This window comes from Lingula anatina, chromosome 4, assembly GCF_051362555.1.
Source record: "Lingula anatina isolate TDL-2025a chromosome 4, LinAna3.0, whole genome shotgun sequence".
In the NCBI taxonomy this organism is placed as follows: domain Eukaryota; kingdom Metazoa; phylum Brachiopoda; class Lingulata; order Lingulida; family Lingulidae; genus Lingula; species Lingula anatina.
This window is the reverse complement of record NC_141770.1, coordinates 26,450,987-26,476,115: the sequence shown is the minus strand read 5'-3', so window position 1 is coordinate 26,476,115 and position 25,129 is coordinate 26,450,987. Positions and strand designations below refer to the sequence as shown.

Below are 25,129 nucleotides of genomic sequence, written 5' to 3'. Positions count from 1 at the left end.
ATCTTGTAGAACGAGGTCTGGATTTACAGTTCTGTGTGTAATTTTTACTAATCTAACTCACTAAGGACCCTACAATTCCACTAGCATATAGATGAAGTGTTTATGATTATAACTATATGATTGCATAAGCTGTTATAGCAGTTTGTTGTAAAATAAACAGAACTTCTGAGTGTTATTTTTCAATCATGACCACCCCCATCGTGCCCTTAAACATGTTTCGCGCTGGGATGCATGGCTGCACATGCACATGCACACAAAAAAACACACACACACACACACATATTAAGTTTTCCAAGTGATATTATGATAGTTTATCATAACATGTATGTTATTTCTTTCGTCTTCCCCTGTAGTTGTCTGATGGACGGCATGGTGACACCTTTACAAGAGAAGATGGAAGACTGGAAGAAGACAGTGGCACACCTGGATAAAGAACATGCTAAAGGTGGGTCTTGATTTGACATCTTATTTATTTATGTAAATTATCTGGCCTTATTAATATGTACACCAATCACCAATATTAATGAATGATTTAATAGATTTAATAGATTTAAAAGAATGCAAGAAATGTGAATGCATCCAGAAGTCTCTTTATCTGCAACAACTCATACCCAAAAGACATTTTCCAGAAGCAAATTCTCTCTGACCTTCAGAATCAATGGTCTACAGGTACATATCCTATCATGATATGTGTAACAAATAGCCTCTAGGGAAATCAACTGAAGCCTCTCTCTCCATATTGTTGAACTCAATAAACTGATGGACAAGACTTATTACAAACACTATGGCAGATTTTAGACCAACAACCAACATTAGGGCTCATTCTAAGATTTAAAAGAAAAAATTTTTAAGCCAAATCACTTTGGACTAAATCAGTGGCAAATTTAGAGAAGATAGTTGAAATTTTTCATTTCTTTTATTTCGTTCTAAAGGTCTCCTCTGTCAGTTGAATTATCACCAGTCAGAGAACACGGAATATTTATTTATTTATATCTATTTTAGTATGTTAATAGATAATGCACCTGCCAATATTCCTGTGATGAGGACATAGGCTCATCATAGCCATAAATAAAGCATCGTTAGACGTCATAAGTCCAGAAATAGATAGATGTAAAGAATTTGTATGAGGATAGTTTTAGTAAGTGCTAAAGCTGGCTTTATGTAGGCTTAACATTGATTGGGATTTTCATCCAGAAAGGGTATTCACCCAGAAATAAGGGTTATTTGTGGTCCATCATATGAACTTGTTCACACTGTTTAATGGGGATTTTCAGGGTTAATTTCCTTATATAGGTATCAGTTAAGAAGTCTTTTAAGGAGAAGTGGGTTATTATTGTGCTGGTTGATAATTAACAAAAAAAGCCCCAAGATTAACTGGTCTTTGCTGGTGTAGATGTGAAATGTATTTTTAACATGCATGCACGCACACCTTCACATGCACACAGTGATATTTTTAACTATCAGCTATAAGTCATGCTTTAATGTAAAAAAATTAGCCTCTACTGTGAACGGAGATCAAATGAGATTAAAAATATCCTGTATGGGGACTGGGGGGGGGGGGGGGGGAACCAGATTTCTTCTTAATTTTTTACATAAAATATCCCAAGAAGGGAAGGGGGGGGGGGCAATTTCCCGTTTTCCAATTTCATCACAAAAATTGTATCTTTCCCAGCTGTTCTATCCCTGTTAGATCCCTGCCATCTGTCCACTTCCACAGCTGATAAGAACCCTGTGTTTTAATGGGTTTCTCTGGTCAGATTGTTTGCTGAAACCACAATCCACAACCAATCAATCACACATTTATGGAGGAGACGTTTAACTATTAATTTGGTTTATCTGCATCATCGTTGGTGACCTTTTGTGAGCAGTTTGACATTATGTGTAACTGGGAACAGAATATTGCTTTTGGGCTTTGATTTTAGATTGATTCCTTTCTGGTGGAATTATCATTTAAATCAATTTTTCTCAGTAAATTTTGAATAAAATGACCACTTCTATTTCAATTTAAATTAATTTGTTGAAACTTTGAATCCCCAAAAACATATTGAATGTCAATCTTCTGATATTAATCAAAGGAAAACTATAGTCCATTAAGTCTATTTATGGTTGCCTTTTATGTCACATGAGAAGAAAATTCCAAACAGACTTGACGTTGTTGTCCATTGTTTTTATGAAATTTTGTAAAATATCCCCAATGCTGTGAAATCATAAAAGTCAGGGCAATTGTTTTACATTCCTGTCTGTTTTGTGTGATTTGTTTTATTCAACATGCCACCTCAGATTGACATTTTACCAGGTTTGCTTCCATTTCAGAAGTATTGGACCTCAAATTCAGTCCTTTTGAGCTGGATATTTTGGATATTTTGAATGGTCAAATTCCAGTCACAATCTTCCGAGAGAATTTATTTGAAAGATACATGGAGAATAATAGGTCCACTGTTTGGCCATTGGAGTTTGGAGTTTGCATTGTGTAACTAAGCCTTCTCTTACTGTTGTTTCAGAATACAAGCGAGCGCGACAGGAGATCAAGAAGGCATCCTCGGACACTATCAGGCTACAGAAGAAAGCCAGGAAAGGTAATGCCAGTCTTTATCCAGTGACAAGTTTCCGGAATAATCCAAATAGTGTTACAAACCAGTTTCCTCTCTTTAAAAAAATATGATCTGCAAATATTTCAATAATCAAGCTGGACCAATATTGACACAATAATTTGAGAGGAAATACAAAAAATCTGCATTTTTTTGTGTGAAATTCCAAATATGCCACTGTAATTATTGATTTGACTTGAATATACTTGACTATGCTTTCAGAGAACTGAAGAAATGATGTTCTTAGTAGATACATTTGAGTCTGTCTTAGTTTTAAATGATAAATGTATGTATTGTACAAAATAAGCTCAGCAGTGGTGTATTTAGCTACATTGAATTGCCATGAGAGGTATGAAAAAAAAATAAGAAAAAAATAGCCACTTTGTGTCCTTCATTGATAATTTGGTTTTGAATTTTCCAGGCAAATGTGATATACAGACGCGACTGGACAACGCCATGCAGGACGTGAACGACAAGTATCTTCTGCTGGAGGAGACGGAAAAACAAGCTGTCAGAAACGCACTCATTGAAGAAAGAAGTCGTTTCTGTCAATTCTTGGGTTGTTTAAAACCTGTTGTGGTATGTATTAATGTGATACCAGGAATGTTCACACTCAGTCCATAACATAACGAAAAACGACAACAACGATGATGATGATAGTATAATAATGATAATAATAATTCCATAATGACACATAAATATTATTATTTAATGTTAAAATATTAATAACAATAATGATGATAATATTTCCAGGTTTAATAAATCTCTATGCATGAGATATTAAAAATAATAATAAAGTTATTATAATCATAATAATAATAATTCAAAGGTGACATCCATGTCATTAACAAAACACAATGACATAATAAAAATCATATTACTAAACGGACACCTTTACTCCAGGATGAAGAGATCTCGATGCTGACAGAGGTGACCCACCTTCAGGAGATCCTGGACATCTTGTACCAGCAGTGTCAGGACCCCAACCAGCTACCAGCGTCCAGTGAACAGGTTATTGTGGACCTCAAGGGATCAGATAACCACACCTGGTCTTATCAGGTACAGGAGGGGGTGTTCATTGAACGTTTGTTAATTTATTTCCGGATTCTTCCAGTTTCGTATGTTATTACAAAGGTTATATTAAAGACTTTTGTCATAAAAGATATCACACAGGTGTATATTATTAGTACCACCAGCGTGTACGCTGGCGGTACTCATGGTTTTAGTCCCGACCCGTCTCGTACAGCTCCGCCGGCTCCGCCGGCTCCTGCGGCTCCGCAGGATGACGTGGGATACGAGTCACCGTTACCGCTTCTCCTCCTAGACCGCAAGGACCTGTGTCCCCATCTCTTGGATTTGGGTCACATATAATCTCAACTTGAACCCCCAGGTTTTTTTGTCTCAGTTGGTGCATTGACCTGGGCGTGACGCTCGTTGAAATGCACCCTTGTCAAAAATTTTGAAAATTCAATGCTAAATATCTCCCAAACCAATGGAATTATGGGAAAAATTACTACAGATGGCTGACCAAAAGTCATATGTGAGGATTTCAAATATGCCCTTGGATTTGACCTTTGACCTTTATTTCAAGGTCAAACGGGCCAAAATTTTCTAAAAATGGGAATTTTTTGCGAGAAAATTTTTATTTCAGCCGATATTTAAAAAACGAAACATATCTTACCTATAATATTATGGGCAGGTGTTACCCTTAGGGTCATCTTTCATTTTCGTGAGTTTGGGGTCAATCGGTGCATTTTCATGGTAGTAGCGGCCATTAGATGCTGAAACTGAAAATTCTCTCTAATTCTGGAACCGTTAATGCTAGAGAACTCTTGTTTTTTGCATTTTGTAGAACTTGTCAAGGGCAACACTGGGGTTGGTGTCCATTTTTTTTGTTTTTAATACGGCTTAGGCATTGCACTATATCAAAAAATTCAACATCCAAAATTCATTGGTGAAAATGAAATGTGAATTACTCAAAAATTAGCAGAGATAAGCCCTTAGTTACTATTGAACTTGAATAGGAAGTCATATACTGATAATCTAACTGTGACCTTGAAATTGACCTTTGACCTACTTTTCACCATGAACTGAACTTTGCAAAAATTATCTCCCCTATATCTAGAAAACTGGCAGAGATACACCCATAGTTACTATTGAACCTGAACAGGAAGTCATATACTGGCAATCTAACTGTGACCTTGAAATTGACCTTTGACCTACTTTTTATGATAAACTGTACTTTGCATGTTTTCTGGCCTCTTTATCTCCAAAATTAGCAAGGAGATACCCATAGTTACTAATTAACTTGAATAGGAAATCATATACCATGAACTGACCATTGCATATTTTCTTGCCCCTCATATCTTCAAAACTAGCAGAGATATGCTCAGTGTTGCCCTTACGTTTTCTCTTTTGTCAGCATATATGCAACACTGATAACACATTTCAAGGAAAACTAATAGGCCTAGTGTCTAGAAAATCACAGGAGTGATCAATGTTAGGAAAATACAGGCCAATTGGAAAATCCGCTTGATTGGACCTTTTGTATGTTGTTTTTTCATTTTTGTTTTTTTTTTGCATATTTTGAAAATTCTTGTTTATTGCATAGAGCTTGTCAAGGACAAGACTGGTTGTGGTGTCCCTTTTTTTTTGGGGGGGGGGGGGGGGTGGTTCCATTTGAATGCGCTTACTCCAGCTGGTGGTACAATATCCGGAGGCGGTATCGCCTCTCTGATCCTCTAGTTTATTTATTTATTTATTTATTTATTTATTTATTTATTTATCCATAAACTTAAAGGCTTCTGTCATAAAGTACTTAGCACAGGTTGAAATTATTTATTTATTTATTTATTTATTTATTTATTTATTTATTTATTATCAATAGATTTCCATACTTCCTCAGTTTTGTGTATATTATTATGAACCTTAATGGCTTTTATCCTAAGATACTGCTGGTATATAAAGATAATCATAACTATGATATTGCTCAATGTTAATGCCCATATCCCCATGTATTCCAGACACCCCCCAGCTCCCCCAGCTCCCTGGGGTCCAGAAAGTCCAGTATGTGCAGTATAAGCAGCATGACCAGCTCCTCCAGTGGCTCCAGTAAATCTCACTCTCCCAGCCATCATCATATACGCTATAAGAACCCGACACAGGTAAGTCATGTGGACCCACTCACTCATGCCATCCGTACGTGCGCGCACGCACACGCACACACTCTTCCTCCCCCTCCTCTTCCCCCTCCCCCTCCTCTTCCTCCTGTGGTGGCAGTAAATTTCACACACCATAAGATCCCGGCACAGGTAAGAAAGTCCCACACACATGTTTAGCTCCTCCAGCGGCGCCAGTAAATTTCACTCTCCCGTCTATCATCATTTATGCTATAAGAACCCAACAAGGTAAGACAGCCCCATACACACATAGTAAACACATTCATGCACATGCCTATGCATGGATACTCTGATATGTATAGCACCTGCAGTGATCCAGTAGAGCTCTTCCAGCCAACATAAATTCGCTGTAAAAATCCTAACACAGGTTAGATCCCTTCACGCGCACATAGGTGTTCATCAAACTAATGTAGTTTCCACTACAAAACCACCATAATCAACACTCAAAAAAAAAAAAAAAAACTACACAATGTGAAATTGACAAATATCCATATCTTTTATGCAAACTTTCATATGCAGTTCAAATTCATTCCTATACACATGCAATAAAGACAAACAAATTAAACAAAACATACATCCCTCAAGAAGTCAGCTTAGGTAAATCGGGCAGTAGAAAATATTCGGTAGAATGGGCACATATATTTACATTTGAGCTCATGTTGTTCTAGCAGTGCATTATTTAGTGTTTTATTGTGGACATGTACTCATACTCCTGTATGTGTGTGCATTAACATATGCGCTATATATAGTATATGTGTAACCCCTTTAGAACCTATCTTTCTTACTGCTGCTACAAAATTACAAAGGGGCAACTTCAGGATTAAGAAATGGAATTCTTGCAAATTCATCCATGATCAACATGCACTTAACCCTCAATAAGATTCTGTTGTAGTATTTGAAGAACTAGGTTTATAATCCAGGTTTTTGTTTTCAAATAACAATCTTGTTGATAGTGCACCATAGAATTTTATTATTCCCACATGCTTAACTCACAAAAAATAAATGATATTTATATGCTTAAAAGGTATTAAGTTTTGACAAATTATACACTCATTTATATGTAATCATGCATTGAATGGCTTCCTGTGCAGTTTGCTTGTGCCTCCATCTATTGGTGAGTTTGCTTGAGCAGGTGTCTCCATCTATTGGTGTGTTTGCTTACACTAGCCCTTGTTTCTTGCATTATAGCAACTTGCAATGCCGGGGACTATGAGGCTGTCCAGCGTTTCTTCTCAAGATTCGGGCTTCACGTCGCAAGACACGTTGTTTCTGAAACCCCTCACTCCACCCGCGCCAGACTTCAAACGACAGGTATGAGTTGGACCAAGTGTAAGCAAATTTTACACCATTTAATTTTCTCTTCCACGGGCTGATTTTTTTTTTCTAAGATTTTAAAAAGGATTTTGGTTTGTAATACATTTGGATTATTGCTGCTAATCTCTCTATTATGATGATTTTTCTCACTTATTTTTTTTTCACCCGACTTCATGTAAGCTTACGCTGTAACTTATTTGTTGTATATGAAGTATGATTTTATTTATCATCTCTGTGGTAAACATATATGACATGAGGCATTCTCAGCATGTTGCTTGAATGGATTTCTTGGCCAATGGAGGGTAGGTTTTGTGGGTGCTGCACAGAAACGAATGCAGATTTTAAAAAAATCCTATGCCATGTGCACAAAATGTGCGATGAAAATTTCATAAATATTTCAAAGAAAATTTAGGTTTTTGGTAAGTGCACTTGTATTTGTTGTGGCATCACATGTTGATATTTGTGATAATTTCTCTCCAGGTGCCAGCGCAAGAGAACAGTAGTGGCAGTAGTACAGCTGACTCCAGTAACGCGTCCACCCCGTGTTCCCCCTACCCTGCCCCACCCTCTGCCACTTCTACCTGGTCCAACTGGCCTGACCCTCCGCATGTCCGCAAGGATCCCACGCAGGAATTTGAACGCCCACACACCATCTCCACAGCCTACGAGAAGAACCACACCCGGCCACCATTGACATCACAGACTTTTGAGCCTCCAGACACAAATGAGTTGCTGGACCGCACCCTGACCCCTGGTGGCCAAGACCGACCTCCGACCCCACCCAGCGCCAGCCACTACCAGACGCCTAACATCGGGCTCCACGTCAGCGCCCCCAGGCAGCCTCAAGTTCAGGCGATCTATGCCAAGCCAAACAGGCCCCAAGTGATGAGGGACATCAGGCCCCCTACTGGACCGAAACCGAAACCCAAGCCAGTTCAGACCCCCACGGTACCCGGATTGGGTCACAGTAAGGATGAATTCTCAGAAGACACGGAGGAGGGTAAAGACACATTACGTGTGCACAAACAAGACTGATAGCAGTAACATTAGTTGTGGGGAATTTGATGGGTGGTATACTAATTTGTAGAGGACATTTTGTAGTGTATTTTTTGGCTGTGTGAAAATGAGTTATGTTTGTTTTTTACAATCTTCTTATTGTTGTTTAACTGTAATAGCTTTTTCTGTTTTAATTTAGTTGTCAGAAATAATTAAGTTAATATGCATTTTCCTTTGATGAAGGAATGAAGGTATATATAAAAATGAATGAAAGAAGAAAGAAATGAATGAAAGGATGAATGATCTGGGCATGACAATGCTTGTTATGTTCTGCTCTAAATGTTATGTTACTCTAGTCTTGTTCAAGTACAGGCATTTGTGTCTTTCTCTTCCTATCTTGTTTTAGTTAGTCTTTTTTTTTAAGTTCATTTAACCTAGTCTTTTAAATGTAATTTACACTAACACTAATGGTAGTTTAAAGCTTGTTTTATTCCATTTTATTTTTTCCTTCTTGAATTTTTATTTAAAGTTATCTGCTATTTCAAAGTTTTCTTGTGTAAAATTAACCTTACGTTACATCAATTAAAAGTTGAGGTTTGTTAGTAAATCAGTATTGTTTTTCAATAGCTTATTTTAACCATTTATTTTAATAATGATAATTATAATTATTATTATTATTTAGAACTTCAGCAGGCCACATACATGAACATGGAAGAAATCGCCAGAATAACAGGACATGGTAGACCCGAGGTCAACGGCAATACTACGCCACAGACGGCACAAACCCCTACAGAGGGAGCTGCAGAGGTGAGTTCCCATGTGACAACAAGATGGGCCAGATTTTTTTGTTTGGTGCATTAAAAATTACTTTCTTATTGGGATGAGAATTTACTACCATTTTTTTAATTTCTTCTCTTTTTTCGGGATTTTTTGTGAAGGGCAGGAAAAGTTAAGAGGAAGAGGGGAGGGGTTGAGAGGAGGGAAAAGATCCCCCTCCCCCCCCCCCCCCAACCATGACTGTAGCAGTGCTTTCATTAAGGGAAAAATCAAAATATGCTGTTTGTGGTGTTCATTATATATTGAAGTAGCATATGTGGTTAAGATGCCAAAGTTGTCCCAGATAGTGAATGCCATAAATACTTAACGTCTGCATCACAAGATGTGGTGACGTCGTGCTGTGACAGGTGACGGTGGAATGTCAGTGACACATCAGTCACCTGAACACATTATGACAGAAGGTTGTGCTGGTGTCACTTTATGATAGGTGACACTGAAATGTCACTGTCTTTTTACTGTCACTTGAATATGTCAGTGGAAGGGGTGACAGTTTATTGAAAACCAGTAGTGTGAATGTATTCCTTGTTGCATCAGCAGATGGAGCTCAAAAATTACTTCTGCTACTAACATGTTATCCTTGCAGTCTGTACCTTACACTTTTCAGACTTTGTCTAAAATAGAACTAATTGGTCCAAAGATGGAATTTTTTAGATAATGTGAGGAAGATTTTAAACAAGTGCCAAAATTTCCATAAGAATTAACTGGAAGTTACTTGGAAAAAATTATTTTATGTTGCTATTCCTATTCTAAATCTACATATCAACTGTCTAGACCAGTGGGTGTTGTTACAGACTACCCTCAATATGGGCTTATTGCTTGCTTACATGTTCTTCCTGCTTGTTGAAAATGAACATCAAATGGCATGCTGGTAGTGATCATGTCATATTACAATAGTGTGGTTTAGTACTGAATTATTGTAAACATAAGAATAATAGAAATCCAGTGTAGTAAAAAGTAAGTTTTGTCGTGTTGAGTGGCATGAGTATTTGAATGCATTTGGATGCTAATGGTATAGCATGGGATAAAGATATATACGACCCTGGCATGTAATAGGAGCATAAGTTTACACAGGTGGTGGAGTTTTGTGATAATTTGTAAGAAATAAATCGTGAGAAGTATTGGCTTGATCTTAACCATTTCTTTCCTCCTCTCTCAGGAGAGTGGGCATTGTTTAGACTTAGCAGCTGCTGTGCGTGAACTGGAGGCGAGCACTGCTGCCCTCCACAGCATGCATGGACACCAGGGGGCAGCAGCAGTGGCATACCAGGCAAGACTCTAGATGGCGCTGTGGTGGTGTTTGTTGTTTGCTATGTGTTTTGCTAGTGTGAATGATGCACATGTTTTCGTGATCCATTTATTTCCCCTACAAAGAATGCATTATTGTGATTATACTTTAAATTAACTCCTTAACAATATCAACTGCATGTACCTTGGTAAAATCCAAATAAATTTTTAATGAAATTGATTGTTTTTGACAAAAAAAAAATACAATAAAAATCAACATGAAGGTAAAGAAAGGCAGTTGCTTTGTGCCTTAGTAATTTTGCTTTTAATGCACCATGGGTCATTGCATTTTAATTTGGCTTAATAATAGGCATGCTATATTATATGTTTGTGTCCAGTTTTGATGATTTCCTATAAATTTGCACAGCATGATTTTAATAAGCTCTTATTTTAGATGCTTGCTTGTCGTGATTTTAAATGCAAAGTGAATGTGGCTTTGTAATGGCAGAGAAATTATGAGGCAGTGATTGATTTATAAATTGTTAATGTGCACAGGCTGATTTATCACATATATTTGGTGTATCTTTGAGTGTTGTGCTCACCGTCACCAAATAGTCACCCTCGGTCACCATGATTAGAATGTGCACCTTAATGTGACCAACAGCGAGGGCAAGGAGACCCTGCTTCAGTGAACTTCTGGTTATTATTGTTAGATTGCTAGAAATTGAGAATAGAAAGACTTAAGTGATATTGATGCAACTGAGTGTACCTGGTAATTTTATGTTAAAACATTCAATTGCATTGTTATTAACAAAGTCTGTAGTAGTTGAACATAAATATTTATTGTTACTTTTATCATAAAACATAATGTCACGAAAAAATGTGCTTGGTGTTGTTTCGGTGAAAAAAAGGGGGAAAAAATGCACAACAGTCTTGGGCACAAATTTATATAGATGAAGATGCTTGCTGGGCTGATATAGCAATATATTGAGCACAGTCTCTAACCTTGTCTGTTAACATTTTCAGGGCCCAGACTCCTCAGAGTTAGCAGACGCCATTCGTGAGTTGGAGGCGAGCACAGCAGCCTTGGAGACAACCTATGAACAGAACAACTGTGCCATCAGCCACGCCTCTCTGCAGTGCTCTAGTGGCTACGGCACCATGAACAGCACTCCATCAGGGTCGGAGGACACTATTAACAGTGAAGGTGAGGCTGTGGGGAGGAGTGGAGACTTCATGTGCAGTGTGATGCATTGTGGGATACTTCAGTTCCAGGCATGTTTGCACAGGGACTTGCTTAGACCGTTATATGGATTCGTTGATATCAACAGATTCAGATTGCCTCACATGAGGTTTATATGGAATCTGGAATCTTGTGATATCAACTTATTCCTTTTAAGTCTAAGTTTGACTTTGTGTAAACATGGTCATTTGTTGGCTTTGGGAATTGGTTGTCATTTTTGACTTGCTCATTTATACATCCTACACTGAGAGTAAAGCCCTTTTTACACTGGACGTCATCACTGGACGTAGTACAGCCCTGTTTGAGAGTAAAAAAAACTTTATGTGCCAACAACTGGCCGATCATTGAGCATTCATTCTGCAACCAAAGTGATGCTTGTGCCTCATTTTTACGACCACAACAATGCCAGAAAGGACGCCGTCCAGTGTAAATGGGGTTTACGTGGTTACATAACCTCTTATTTAGAATCATCATGGTTGTGTACATCAGGGTAGCTTAATAGGGCATGTGTTTTTGCCTGACTGCAGCAGCTGAGAATGATGCTACTTGAATTGCATTGGGGAGGATTCAGGGTTGTGCACATTTCTTTCCATTTGCACCACATTGGCTTTGAAATGCTTGGGGATGCTTTTTTTGCACTCTTTTTTTTTTGTGTTGATAGATACCCGTGCACTGTTTACATCAGTTTTTGTGCTGCTTTTAGAATCCTTCAAGCAAACCTACATTTCCTGCAAAAGGAAGCATCTTTCCATGTTTTTGTGCTGTAGATCATGTGCTTGAAACCAGTGCTGTCTGGCACATCTTCTTACTGAATTTGCTATGCATTCTTTATTTATGTTGTATCTTGAAATATGTATTTGTTCAGAGTTAAAGTGACTTTCTCTTAAATGTTGCTTCTCTTTTCTGACATTTCTAGACTTAAGCATCTTGAATTAATATCAGTGTTGTAAAATAGTAAAAAGTAACATTGTTTCTTCAGAATATTTTGTTGTACTTCTACTTGTTTATGTTTGCATTTTCTGTGATATTATTTATTTAAATCCTGTTTACCTTCATTTTTTTCTATTTGTGTGCTTTCTGCATGTGTTATTTATAGACTTGGATGTAACTCCCGAAGCCAGTGACAACGAATGGGAAAAATACTCAACTATCCCACGTAATCGTGACGTCAGCCGCTCCTATAGACCTCCTGTTCAAATTAAACGACCAGCTTCTACTGCAGGTCTGTCTATAGTATAGATGGCGCCACTGTCTGGCATAATAAGTCAGTGGAATAAATAGCTACAATTGATCGGATAAAAATCATTCAATGTCTTTTTTATTTAATAATTTTTTTCATCTTCAGCTTTCTTTCTGCTAAAATAATGCACTTAATGTGCACTGTAACCTAGGATTTTTCCTAATGCCTTAAAAATTGGGTGAAGGGCAGATTAGATAGGTGCAACTAGTTCATCTTTATGCCAAAGAGTACTGAGTAGTATGAGCTTTGCTTCTTTTGGAAATTTAACAATTGGCAAGAATTTCAAAAGTTCCTGTTTTTCTTTTTTTTTTTTTTTCTCCATTATATAAGTAAGAAGTTTTAGGGGTCCATTTAATGAAGGAAATTTTCAAACTGACTTTTGCTGCGTTCCAGGTTTCCCTGCAGGTCAAAACCAGGGCACAGGTACGATACGACGCGCCTCCATGGCGGGGCCGAAGCCACCGCCTCCTGTACGGCGCACATCCTCTCTGAGCTACGGGCAAACCACTACCCCGCGCATGCAGTCCAAGCGTCCACAGTCTGTCCACCCTGGTGGTCCTCAACAACAACAACAACAGATGGTGCCACCTCCTGTTCACGCTCACACAGAGCCCAATTTACAGCAAATACAGCATGAGCTACATCAGCAACATTATCAACAGCCACAGTATCAGCAGCAACAGCAGCCTCAACAAAATATAGGACAACAACAAAACCACCCACAGCTGCGTAGGACCTATTCGGATCCTAAACAAACTGCTGCTCCTATGACCATGGATTCAAATGCACGCGCTAGTATTATTCAGGCTTTGAATGCCAGGTTTTCATCTCAGCAATCTGGGCAACCGCCTGTACAACAACAGCAACAACAACAACAACAATTTCCAGTACAGCAACCACAGCCACAGCAAATGAAGCAGAAGACTCCTCCACCCACGATGAAGAAACCTTCACCAATACAAGAGAATCGAGATGCACACTTGCCCAACGGGAATGGAGAAACTGCAGTCACAGGCGGAGGAGGAGGAGATATGTTGTCACAAATTCGTATGGGCATCACCTTGAAAAAGACAGTATGCAATGACAGGTCGGCCCCAAGAATATCCAGGACTTCAACGTTATGATTTCTGATCGAACGAAAGACTCCGTAATTATGTAATTGTATGCATGGTGCCATTATGGAAAGGTCACGACCTTGGCTTTAAAATAACCACATTTAAGAACCCTCGTTGTATTCAAGTGAGGACAAAGCTTGGGTCCGTGCCTGTCATATTTTTCAGTCCAGGTAAATATCAGGGACCTTAGAAGAAACAACTGCCATTCGTTAAGCCTTGCATGTCAGCTGTATATGAAAACATGATTGTACATAAGAAGATGCTATGAGGCTGTGTAAATGCCAGAGAAATGGAGAAAAATACACTGAGAGACTTGATCAAAGCATTTCAGTATATGTATATCAATGCCAAATGTATTTAACTCTTGGAAGCTTCAGGGGAATATGTATCTATGGAGGGATGATATGACGGTCATTTTGAGGCAAGACATCCTTATTCTGTGACTGTTACTTTGTATAATGTTGATGTTGATGATGATGATATTAGCATTGCTGGTTGTGGTGGATGGCAAAAAGTTCATAGTTTATAAGTGTAAAGGAATAGGGATGAAGAGACTGGTTAAAATTTACTGCATTTTATTATTATTTTTTTTTTAATCAAGAAATATTCATTCTGTGACTAAAACTTCCTGATGATGTTATTGCTCGTGAGACATGGAGGACAGGAAAGTGTTCACAGTTTATAGATGTGAAGCAGTTGGGATGATGATATGATTTGAATTTCTCCCTAAAAAAAGTTAACTGAAGTCTAATGGTTTAAGTGCTGGGACGTGGACAGCACAGTTGAAAGCTGTTGTGGAAGTTGATGAGAATTTAAGGACAAAAGTGCAAATGGAGAATGAAGCGGCCAATGATTTATTTCTTTATTTTTGAGGGCAAACCATGCCCTGATGAACTACTGATGTGTCACTGTTTAAAAACACAGTGCAAGGAATACAAACTAAGTATGCAGAAGGAGTTGTGGCATAAATGCTTCATTAAAGAGAAATATGTGAAAGTGGAGTGAACTGAACAAAAAAACTCTAGAGGTGAAAGACTTTTTTATGTAGTCATGTACATAGTAATTACTATAAAAACAGAGGGAGAGGGGAATGCTATTATTAACTCATGTATGGTACAAATATATGTTCTAACCAACGCGTACAACGACCAGTGATTTCTTCAACTACTATTTAGGTTTATTAATTGTATTGTGTACATTTTGTAAGTAAAGTTTTTCTCCTTGGTGTATTTTGCCATGGTTGTCACAGGTAGTTTTTGAGTAATTGATCTCATGTGCAAAGTCTGATAAGTATGCAGTTGAGTAGATGAAGTTTGGAACGTGGTTATTCGTCTTTTTAATTATTATTATTTTATTTTTTATGGAAAATGGTTCATACATTTTTTGCATTTTTAAAAGATGTCCAACTTCTTGGTTTCTGTTTGATTTAAGAAGTAGACGTGGAAGAAAAATTTGCAAAGTGTTGGTACTTTCACACCCCAATGCAATAATAGAATTTGATCAAAACTGAAATCAAAAAGATGGGGTGTTTGGAGAATTGACCTATTTCTCCTGTAAACAAGTGTAAATTGACATAGATTTCATTGGCAGCAGCCATCTTGAAAAACATAACAATAGGCTGTGTTCTGGAGGAGAAGATATTCTGATGTTTTAAAATGTTTTATTATTACAAGTAAATAACACTTTTATTATTATTCATTATTATATTAATGTTATAATTATTGTTTTATAAGGGTTTTATGTTCTGTTTTAGGAGCATTCAAATAACAGCATATTTGAATTTGGAGCATTTTAAGTTTGAACTGCATTTCTTTTGGTTCACTGTCATTGTATCCTTACTGCACACATTGAAGAACTGTTCAAAAAAACTTCAAGTATATCATATTTATTTATAATTTTCATATGCATATCTCTTAAAAATCACAGCAGACAAAAGTAAGCATTAATTCTGTAGCATGAAAAATGATTCAATGGGATTTTGCATTTTAACTGCTTCATTTACAAAATTTCCCCGTCACTGTACATAAATATAGACGCCAAAATCTGTCAGCAAAACTGGGTATTTTCTTTATGTATGATACTTATTTCTGTAACACCCTATATATTACATATGAAATAAATTGTATGAAATAATGAATAGGCATCTTTGGTTATCTTTGGGACCTTGAATATAGCTACATAAATTGGGTTGACACAAGGAAGCTTTGATTGATGTGCAGATTCAACAATAACTGAAAGTGATAGGAAACGTAATGTCATATGAAACTGAAAGGAGTGTGTCTTATGGGAAAAAGAATTAAAGAAAGTCCCAAGAGGACCAGTTTGCTAAAACAGAGAGATCACAAATAAGCTTTGCAGTGTCTATTGTTTCACTAATTATCACAGTAGAATGGGTAGTCTAAAGGTAAAAAATCTATATACAGTGTCTCGAATAATACAACCCATGATAAACAACTTTAAAGACAACCAAGTACGTGAAAACAGATATAATACATAGAGCATGGGCTAATTCAAAACCAGCTCCAAATCATTGTTCTGTAGTAATATATAACAAAACAACAAGACGGTACACATTTGCGAACAGCCCTTGGCGTGAGACACCAAAAGATTAAATTACTACAATACACGCAAAATTGCGCCGCTTCTGTTAGTACAGTTGTTCGTCAAATTTCAGCAACTCTGACGATGGTACCGACTTCATGTCTACATAAATAGCATTCTTCTTCGACATATCCATGTAATGGTCCTCGCCGATCATTTCTGCGGCAAGTTTCGACCCTGTTGCTTTGGCTTCACTTTCGATTTCTGGAAATGCAACCCAGTTTGTTGAGTGTGTTAGTTGCGACGTTATGGCAGAAACACTTTCAGTCAGCACACTAGTTGAGTTGAATGCGTTAGGTGCGCTTAGCCATTGCGTCGTAGCACCTGAAGTTTTCCCAGCCGCTTTGAACCCAGCGTTTGAAAAGTCTGCCCAGTTGGCATCGAAAGAAGAAAAACTGTCATTATTCTCCGACACCCAACTACTGTCAAACGGATCGCGCGGATCCAAGGCTGGAGAGGGCGTTTGGAATTGTGGGATACTGCTGCTCCAGCCCCAGTCAAGTCCACTAAAAGGGGGAGCCACTGACGCTGAACTGGTCGGAACACTCTCTCCAGGTTCACTAAAGTCAATCAACAAATCACCACTCGAGTTCGCACTAGATGAAAGTTTTGCGGATGACGCACACGGCGTTACATTTGATGACTCGGACGGCGTTGCGTTTTCTGATGGTATGGTTTCCAGAGCCACGGGATTTGACCGCGAGCGCACGTGCACGGGCGCAGTCTTCGACACGGCTGCATACAACGTGTTGTCTGTCATGTGACTTAAAGAGCGCCCGTACTGAACAGGGAACGCACGCTCGTCCGACTGATTGACCAAAGTTCTGAATCCCTCTTCATCCGACGATGTCGACTCGTCGGTCAATTTATCGTCAGTTTTGCTTAATCTTTTAACGAGTTTCTTTGCTGGATTCCAACGTTTCTTTCTCCGGGTACCCTTGCTTACTGACCCAGGGTCTGGGCTATTTGGGGTGGACTTGGTCCGTTCTGGAAGAGCTGGGGGCGGCGGCGTGAGCGGCCCGGAAGACGGTGCGTCAGTAATTCCAAGATATTTGTAGATGTCTTTCTTATACCTGTCTAATTCCTCATATACATTTTCTTCTTCCTCATCCTCATTCACCGAGGTTGGTATATTTTGTGGCTCTACGTTTAATACATTGCTGTCATTACCGCGTTGGCCATCATCGCCCCTAAAAACTGTATCGTCAGTGTCATTATCATCGATACTGTGATAAATACCAGATGCTACGGATATTTTTCTATGAAGGTCCGTTTTCCTGCTTAAGTCCGTTCCTAAATTGTCCATTGCATTTGATGCTGACACTGAGCCGAACGCACTGTCGCCAGAAGAACAATTAGAATCTTTGCGGGTTTCTGCATCAGTGTCTCCAGAAGAGATTTGGGTTCGGAGGCCAGACAAACCGGAATCCTTAGAACTGTTGGAACTCTGGGAAACGGCGGAACCTGTCGACATGGCCCGAAGTTTATCGGAAGACGAAACGAGCGCCCGTGGACTGTCCGTTTTCTGACGGTTTATATGGCTGTAGCCGTCGTCAGCGACGTCGTTGAATTCTAACCCACAATCAGATTTGGAATGCTGTAACATAGGGACGGGGGAAGGGTTGCCATTTTGGGAAAACGTCTGTCGTCTAGGCGGCGTAGGGGGACCGCTATTTTTGGGCTTGTCCTTAAAGTCCAGACGATGATAGTCATCGTCCTCGTCGTCTGAAACATCGCATTCGCCGACTCGAAACGGAGGGGAGGTCACAGAGTTCGTTGAGGGTGATTGCCCTTCTGGTGATATTTGAAATGATGGTCTAGGGGGTGACCTCGACACTGGCGAGGACACTACATGAGCAGAATTTCTGTCAGTCGAAAACGTCAGTTTCTTTGGTCTTGGAGGAGTAGGCGGCGGCACGTCGCTGATACTCGACGAGGTGCTACTTCTCTGAATGATCGACCGAGACAACGGCGGGGAATCCTGAGAAGGCAGTTGACTGTTGCTTAGCAACGTGGTGAAATGTCCAAGACTGTCTGGATCCGTGTCCGTCCTTGGTCGCAGTTGTCCCATACGCTTTTGTTGGATGGCGGTATTCACGTTGGAAAAGATGGTTTGAAGGAGGGACTGTGCTTCTGGAGTGAACAGGTGAAACTCTCCAATGCCGGTGGCGGAATTCCTGCAAAGAGAATCCAACCTGTTAGACAACATATAGACGGGATTTACATTCATCACAAAAGGCTCTATCCAAAACATTGCGTCAAGTGTACTGTTTAAATAAGTAAGGAAAACATCATTTAGATGACATTTACTTTGAGGTCGAATCAGCCACACTTAATTCAGCATTCCAAATAAACAAATAAAATTTAAACAATAACGAAAAATGAAAAAAATGTAAGCTGTACAGAATGTTGAGGAATTTGGAATTTACTCACTCTCCAGCTTGTATCACCAAAATCTTGTTGAAATCTTCGGGGTGGCCTTTATTTGGCATGTAAAACCTCTTCAGACAGGCCAGCTTCCAGGTCTGTATGGTGCTGCCATCTTTTGGACTGTGGAGGGCCACGGAGAGAGGGGTTACAGTCAGAAAATAATGACCAGACAAAGACAGCCGCTGTGTGTCCGAGTTCTCGATCAAGGAAACTTCGAATATCTCTGAAATTAGAATCAGTACAATTAAATTTATTTGTAATTAAAATAATTCCAATAAAACTGAGTAATTGAAAATGGAAAAATTAAAAATTTCACAAGAGACAAGCATTGTTGCTTTAAAAAAAGATTTGGTGGATGTTTTTATTTTATATTTTTTAGAACAGAGCATGCGTTATACAATCTGAAGATTTGACCTTTAAAACCATCTGCTTCCGTAACTTCATCAAAACTTTCTAGTCAAAGAAATTAAAAGATTTATTTGTCATTTATTATCAAAATTTTCCCTGTTGACAAACTGAGAGATATGTCCGCGAGATAACACGATCTTCACATGGCGGAAGTTATATTATAAATAAACAAAAATCCCGTCATTTTTGGCAACGCGGTTCGCCAGATTTTAGACAAGTGCGTACATTGGTACTAAAGTCCTATTCAAGCCTTGGGGAAGCCGCTCCACTTTGTACTGTTCATCTTATCTTTGGCACGATTTGAGTCTTACGCGGGATGAAATTATACCAACAATCCGATAACATTCACATTCCATGATTTCATTGCAATTCAGTTTAACAATTGGGGTAGTATTTAATGAAATATTAACCGAATATTTCTTCGAAATGTCCCTGTTTCAAACAGGCTTTGTGGGGTTAATAATTGACTATTTCAACCTTGTTCTCTCTGCATCTTTAGGTCTATGATCACGCCGTCTGGTAGTGACGTTCGAATGGCAATGGGAATCAAAGTTAAATCCAAAGGTAAACAATGATAGATGCAATTTTCAATGACATTGAACTAGTTGATTGGCCAATCAGGTGTTGAATTTATAGGTCACAGGGGTCATTTATCAGAGTATACTTACACTGTGGTCTCAATTACCGGGCTAAAACAATGGACATGCATATATAACCAAATGGCCTTCGTTATTTAGTTGTACGGAGTCCCAAGTGGAATTCACTGCCCAGTAACGCAGTCTCCATGTGATTAAATGAAGTTATAGATGGTAAACAGTAACCAAATTATACAACGTGTCAACGCATTTATAAATATTTGATTTTAATCCCTGTTTTGAGTCCTACATGTAAAAAGTGAAAACAAGGACCTTGACATGTGATATAAATCCAAAATACCGAACTACTAGCGGTTATATAGATACGGGATGAACGCATTATTAAATCACCTATTTTCATGTGACATTGTTTAAAATCAATCAGGTGGTTTCCCACCACCACCCACCCATCCACCCACCCAGAGATGACGGTAAATCCACCTCTATATTGTCACCATGTCTGCGGTTTCCAGTATTAAACACGTGTTTGACACCTTGTCTTTGGTTTCTGGTAACGGCAGAGACATGCTGTTAATAAAGGTGGATTTCTACCGGCCTCTGAAACTCAGGGTACCCCCCCCCCCCCCCCCCCCCCCCCCCCCCCCCCCCCCCGCCAAATGCACTGGAGTGATAACAGCGAGGCATGCGGCTGAATCCATGTCGTGCTCTGATAGCTGCCCACCCCGTATTACATGTTCACACATTGTGTTCCGTAGAACATGTGACCAGATGATCAGCGGGATTCATTACACCTGATCGCTGGTTTTGGTGCGGATTTTAAGGAGCAATAGTCTTGTGATCTGTTCCGCCTCCCCGCCCATTATCAGGGCTTGTTTTCCAGATATTTATAGAACGTTGTGGTATGGACTGGTTTGGGGTATTTTTGCTCTAGGGTCTTCATCATTTTCATCCCCGCCTCTCTCTTTCTCTCTCTCGCAACTCCCCCCCCCCCCTCTCTCTCTCTCTCTCTCTCAGCAAAATAAATAAACTCAGACAAGTTATCAACACAAGCTCATAAGTAGGTCCGAGCGTCCTTATTGTTTCTGATTTACGACCTTCATACATAAAAGGTAAGGCACGCATGATCACTTTATCTAACCGGAGCAAGGTGGAGATTGCCTGATTGGTGATAGTATCCCCCCCTCTCCCTCCCCCTGTGCTGCGGCGTTCTCACCGTGCCTGTCGCCGTTATCTCGAGCCCCTTAAAGTTGGGTTAATTCTTAACCAGAGTACCCGAATTTCGATGTCTCGACTTGACACGAATTGTTTTGTACCCAAGTTTTTTGTTGAAGTTTGAACACCTGGGAAGAAAGCATGGAGCTTCGTAAAAATGTGTGTCGGTCCTCGTGCGTTTTGTGAAAGAGGGGGGGGGGGTAAAGACGAATATAGGGAGGGATTGAGAAAAGGGTGGAATAAAAAAAAGAGGGGGTAAGGAGGAATGAAATGAGGGCAGGGGGAGGGAGACAAAATAAAAGAAAGGGGGAGATTTAAAGAAGCACCGGGATACAAAATTAAATCCAAACCATTTCATGAAAAGTGAAATTCAGGACAATAACCAACCTTTAAGATTTAACCAAAAACCTGACACATGGTCGCACGCAGGGTGACGTCATAAAAACTACACCAAGTTGCCACAACGTAATTATTACCTACAGGCTTGCCGTGATTTGCAACAAAAAAAGGTCATTTCTACATGCTCGTCTGCACTATCCACAAAAAGATCAATGAAATCACGGCTACCTTGTGTTTTACACTTTGAATCACGAACCACAACAAAGGTACGAGCCACCAAGGAAAAAGGGAGAAATGACGTCATATGACATTATCTCCAATCAGACTTGTTCCGAATCGTGAAAAGATAACTTTTGAAAAACAAGTTACTTAACCAAAGTTCAGATTGTTAAAAAATATGGTGTGGCAGTACTGTGTAGTGGTAGCCAGTCACACCATGACGGTGCACTTGATAGCAGATACGGTTCGCACAGTACAAAAATTGAACGTAGGAAGTATCATTCCTTTTGGCAACATTTATCGAATTGCAATTCGTTGTTGTTTGTTTATCATTTTTAAAAAGTTTTTCCCATTAGTATATTAATAAATATATTAATCACACAGTGATGAGTAAGTTGTTATAGATCTAATTAATTTACTGATCAATTGAGTCATAAATTATTTATTATATTGATTTCATTTACATTTATCTTTTGGCTCCTGCAAAATCAGGACAAAAATCTGTTGCAGCTTTCCTGCTCTTTGCTTTCATGTTTTCTTAACTTGCTTTAATTGTTTATATTTTCTTCCCATAAATGGATAATATTTTCTTCTTGGATGAAGATGGAGTGACGTTTGAGTTGTTTTCGTTTCTACTCCGCATTAAGATCTAGATCACAGATAGTCGTGTACTCTTCACGCGTTTATGTAGTTATTACGGTACTTAAGATGCCGAGATAAGAACCGGGCCTGTGTTGTTTACAAAACCTTGATCGCTACTGGGGTTTTAAAAATATATATTTTTGCATCCTAAATTACTCCTTGTTATTCAAATTATGTTGATTATGTTAATGATGACAGCGATTCCTATATGTAACAGTGAGCATATATGGCTTGCGTTATGCACAACAACATGGTCGATTATAAATGTACCCAAAAATTATTGGAAAAAACATTTTGTGTGATTTACCACACGCTGTGTTGCCGCAGTGTCATCAATAGGAGTCTTTGTGTGTTCAGTGACTTGTAATTTTCGTTATCCTATTTTTTTTTTTTTATTTTGCAGTCTGCCTATTTAATCCCCCTTGACTCATATGGCCACTTGTTATGCTGTATCGATTATTCTGTGCAACTTTTTCTTGTATTTTCTTACTCCTTTTTATAGGTGCGTATCTTTTCAACACACATGCAAGTGCGTGTTGTCTTTTCTAAATTGTTTTCCAAAAACAATCAAACAATCTTAAACATTTTTAAGATTTCTTTCAGTATCAGCTATTGATGGAAGTCTTAAAAATTGTTGTAACGTTATTTGGAAAAAATCAGAATAAAACAAGAAAAAATGGAATATATCTGATTTGTTTTACCTGGTATCGCCAGCACAGCGTAGGGATTTATTGTCACCGGCCAGAAGATCTTCCTCAGGGCACTTATCCATCCCTGGGCCTCGGTCTCGCTCTCCCCGGCCAAACACAACACGCTCTCGTCCTCCTGTATCTCAAAGGCGTACGAGTGGCTCTTGGACTTAATCCTCTGAATGCTACACACGTTTTCTAAGTACATCGTCAACTTGTCTGCCTGCCTTTTGCGGCTGCCCTCCTCGTCTTGAAAAATCTCGAGTCGGGCCAGGAATTTTCCGGCCGACAGATCGCTCATCTGATGGAGGACCAGCCATTTTCTTTTCCATGCCTGAAATGTAGATACAAATTTTTTATTTATTTATTTTTATTTATTTATTTATTCGGCTATTAAATATATCACATTATATCATATCTTATTATAAGTTTTAAGAATATTTGCTCAAGTAAGACGTTTCCAGAAGAGACCATCCTCGTTCAAAACCTAGAACCCAATGAAACATGAAGCAGGGGTCCTAGGTTAAACAACGGGGTCATCCTGGTGCTGCCGGTCAGGTTTTGTTTACCAGCTTGAGATCATTGGTCCTCAATTTTAAAATGGCTTAACTATGGTAAAAAAATCAAATATTAGCAAACGTTGCCTTGAAAGTGGAATCCAAAGCGATTATGGATTTTCAACGTACTAGTGCATTTTTTTGGAACCAATATCCTCACATGCCTCTATATTTTCAAATGAGGTGGTCAAAAAATTATGGAAGTACATCAGCCTTACCTTAATTCTAATCCCTCTTCCCTTGGCCAGCTGTTTGACATCCAGATACCCAGCCTTCTCTACGGGCTTACACTGGCTCATGGGGGACGATTTCGGTGGCAATATATCCCTGGTGTAGTCCGTCCTATATCCCAACCAATTCTGGAATCTGCTGAGGTTTTACCTATTTTTGGAGGTTGTTGTTTTCAGAAATTCACTAGAGTCTGCTAAAGTTGACCTATTATTGAAGTTGTTGTTTTCAGAAATCCTCTGCTGAACTGGCAGTGGCAGTCACGGGGCAAGGGGGGAGTAAACAGCTGTAACTCCTCTGACCTATATAAAAGGAAATAATTAAGTAAAATCATCGTCCTCTGCTATTGGGATTTGATTGAAAAAATTCAATAACTTTGAACGAAGATTGCGCTGCTGTCATAGGAAAAGCATAGTTTCGTTCTCTTATGAAAGAGTAGACCGTGCATCCTTGGACCGTACACATTACTCAATAGACCTTGTGATTATTGAGGCGTTACGTAACGTGTTTTATAATAAAAGTTCCAAAGAGATATTTGCACATAACATCTAATGAAAAGTCCACGACCGACTAGATGTCTGAAAACAACCGTTAAAAATTTCAATCAACAGCAAATCACATAATTTTTTGACAATCAGGAAGTTTGAATAACACCCGTTAACAAACACTAAAACGTCAGTAATACAATACATATAGGTCTTTTGATTAGGACGTCCAACTTTAAACCTTTAATCCCGCTTTAAATTACGACATGTATCCAAATTAACGCATTTGACATACCTTAATTAAAACTGACCAGTGCGTCCAGTGCCTTTCAGCGACGTCTCTCGCCCCTCTATCTATCCTTCATAAAATTCTACAAGATGGTCACTTGAAAAACGTCCGATGTGTTCAAACGTCAGTTTATAAGTCCTTCAGCTAGAGTGGGTGACACAGATTTCAGAGGAGGGGGACGATCCAATACCTCGTCGTTACAGGCGCGATACGATAAGATAAACCGAGCACCTTGCTAACGAGTGTCTACAAAACGCGTCGCCTTATTTTCAACTAGATGACATTAAAATTCAAAACTGTTACGTAATGCCAACATAAAAATGCCCCCTCTATGTCAATAAACAAACAATACAAAGCATAAATTAGCTGAAAAAATGCCACGTTCAAGACTTAGAAGAGTAGATTGTGTGATGTAACATAAAATGGCGCATTTTTTCGGATTTTATCGTAGTCGGTGCCTGCGTTGGAATCTACAGTGACGAAACCGCCATACCGTAACGGGCCGCAGATAAACGGTATCAGAGGTACACACCAATTAACAGGATTCGTAAATAACCTCCAGCAGAGAGGTGGAACAATATTTTCTTTAAGGCCCCCTTGTTTACTGGATTTTTTGAGCCCGTGGGGGATAATGTTGATGAAATTGCTCAAATTCTTGGGCTCGGTGAAATGACGGCATCGTCCTTGTCCTAAAATTG

The 25,129-nt window shown here is 39.0% G+C and overlaps 2 protein-coding genes across 10 annotated transcripts in view; one reads left to right on the top strand and one right to left on the bottom strand.

Moving 5' to 3' along the window:
* Positions 1 to 15,873, top strand: part of LOC106152420 (protein MTSS 2) — a 58,736-nt gene extending 42,863 nt beyond the window's left edge. For 3 of the 8 annotated variants that reach the window (XM_087011243.1, XM_087011249.1, XM_087011251.1), the window contains 12 exons: positions 354 to 445; positions 2,502 to 2,576; positions 3,010 to 3,167; positions 3,492 to 3,647; positions 5,612 to 5,752; positions 6,956 to 7,078; positions 7,562 to 8,081; positions 8,760 to 8,884; positions 10,071 to 10,181; positions 11,165 to 11,345; positions 12,478 to 12,603; positions 13,015 to 15,873. In XM_087011243.1, coding sequence (XP_086867369.1) covers positions 354 to 445; positions 2,502 to 2,576; positions 3,010 to 3,167; positions 3,492 to 3,647; positions 5,612 to 5,752; positions 6,956 to 7,078; positions 7,562 to 8,081; positions 8,760 to 8,884; positions 10,071 to 10,181; positions 11,165 to 11,345; positions 12,478 to 12,603; positions 13,015 to 13,745 — 2,539 coding nt within the window. In that variant the 3' untranslated portion in view covers positions 13,746 to 15,873. The remainder of the gene's footprint in view (positions 1 to 353; positions 446 to 2,501; positions 2,577 to 3,009; positions 3,168 to 3,491; positions 3,648 to 5,611; positions 5,753 to 6,955; positions 7,079 to 7,561; positions 8,082 to 8,759; positions 8,885 to 10,070; positions 10,182 to 11,164; positions 11,346 to 12,477; positions 12,604 to 13,014) is intronic. The other 5 variants (XM_087011244.1, XM_087011246.1, XM_087011247.1 and 2 more) reach the window with 5 other exon arrangements.
* Positions 15,606 to 24,605, bottom strand: LOC106152421 (uncharacterized). Of its 2 annotated transcripts, none has more exons than XM_013525984.2 (5): positions 24,438 to 24,605; positions 23,648 to 23,959; positions 22,885 to 23,206; positions 18,771 to 18,990; positions 15,606 to 18,514 (listed from the first exon to the last, which is right to left on the bottom strand). In XM_013525984.2, exons 2-5 carry the CDS (start codon positions 23,726 to 23,728, stop codon positions 16,384 to 16,386), a joined length of 2,754 nt encoding a protein of 917 aa, XP_013381438.2. In that variant the 5' UTR covers positions 23,729 to 23,959; positions 24,438 to 24,605; the 3' UTR covers positions 15,606 to 16,383. The 2 variants fall into 2 exon arrangements, with proteins under 2 accessions (XP_013381438.2, XP_086867378.1); XM_087011252.1 differs by having other exon boundaries at positions 24,454 to 24,602.
* Between the last annotated feature and the right edge of the window lie 524 nt (positions 24,606 to 25,129).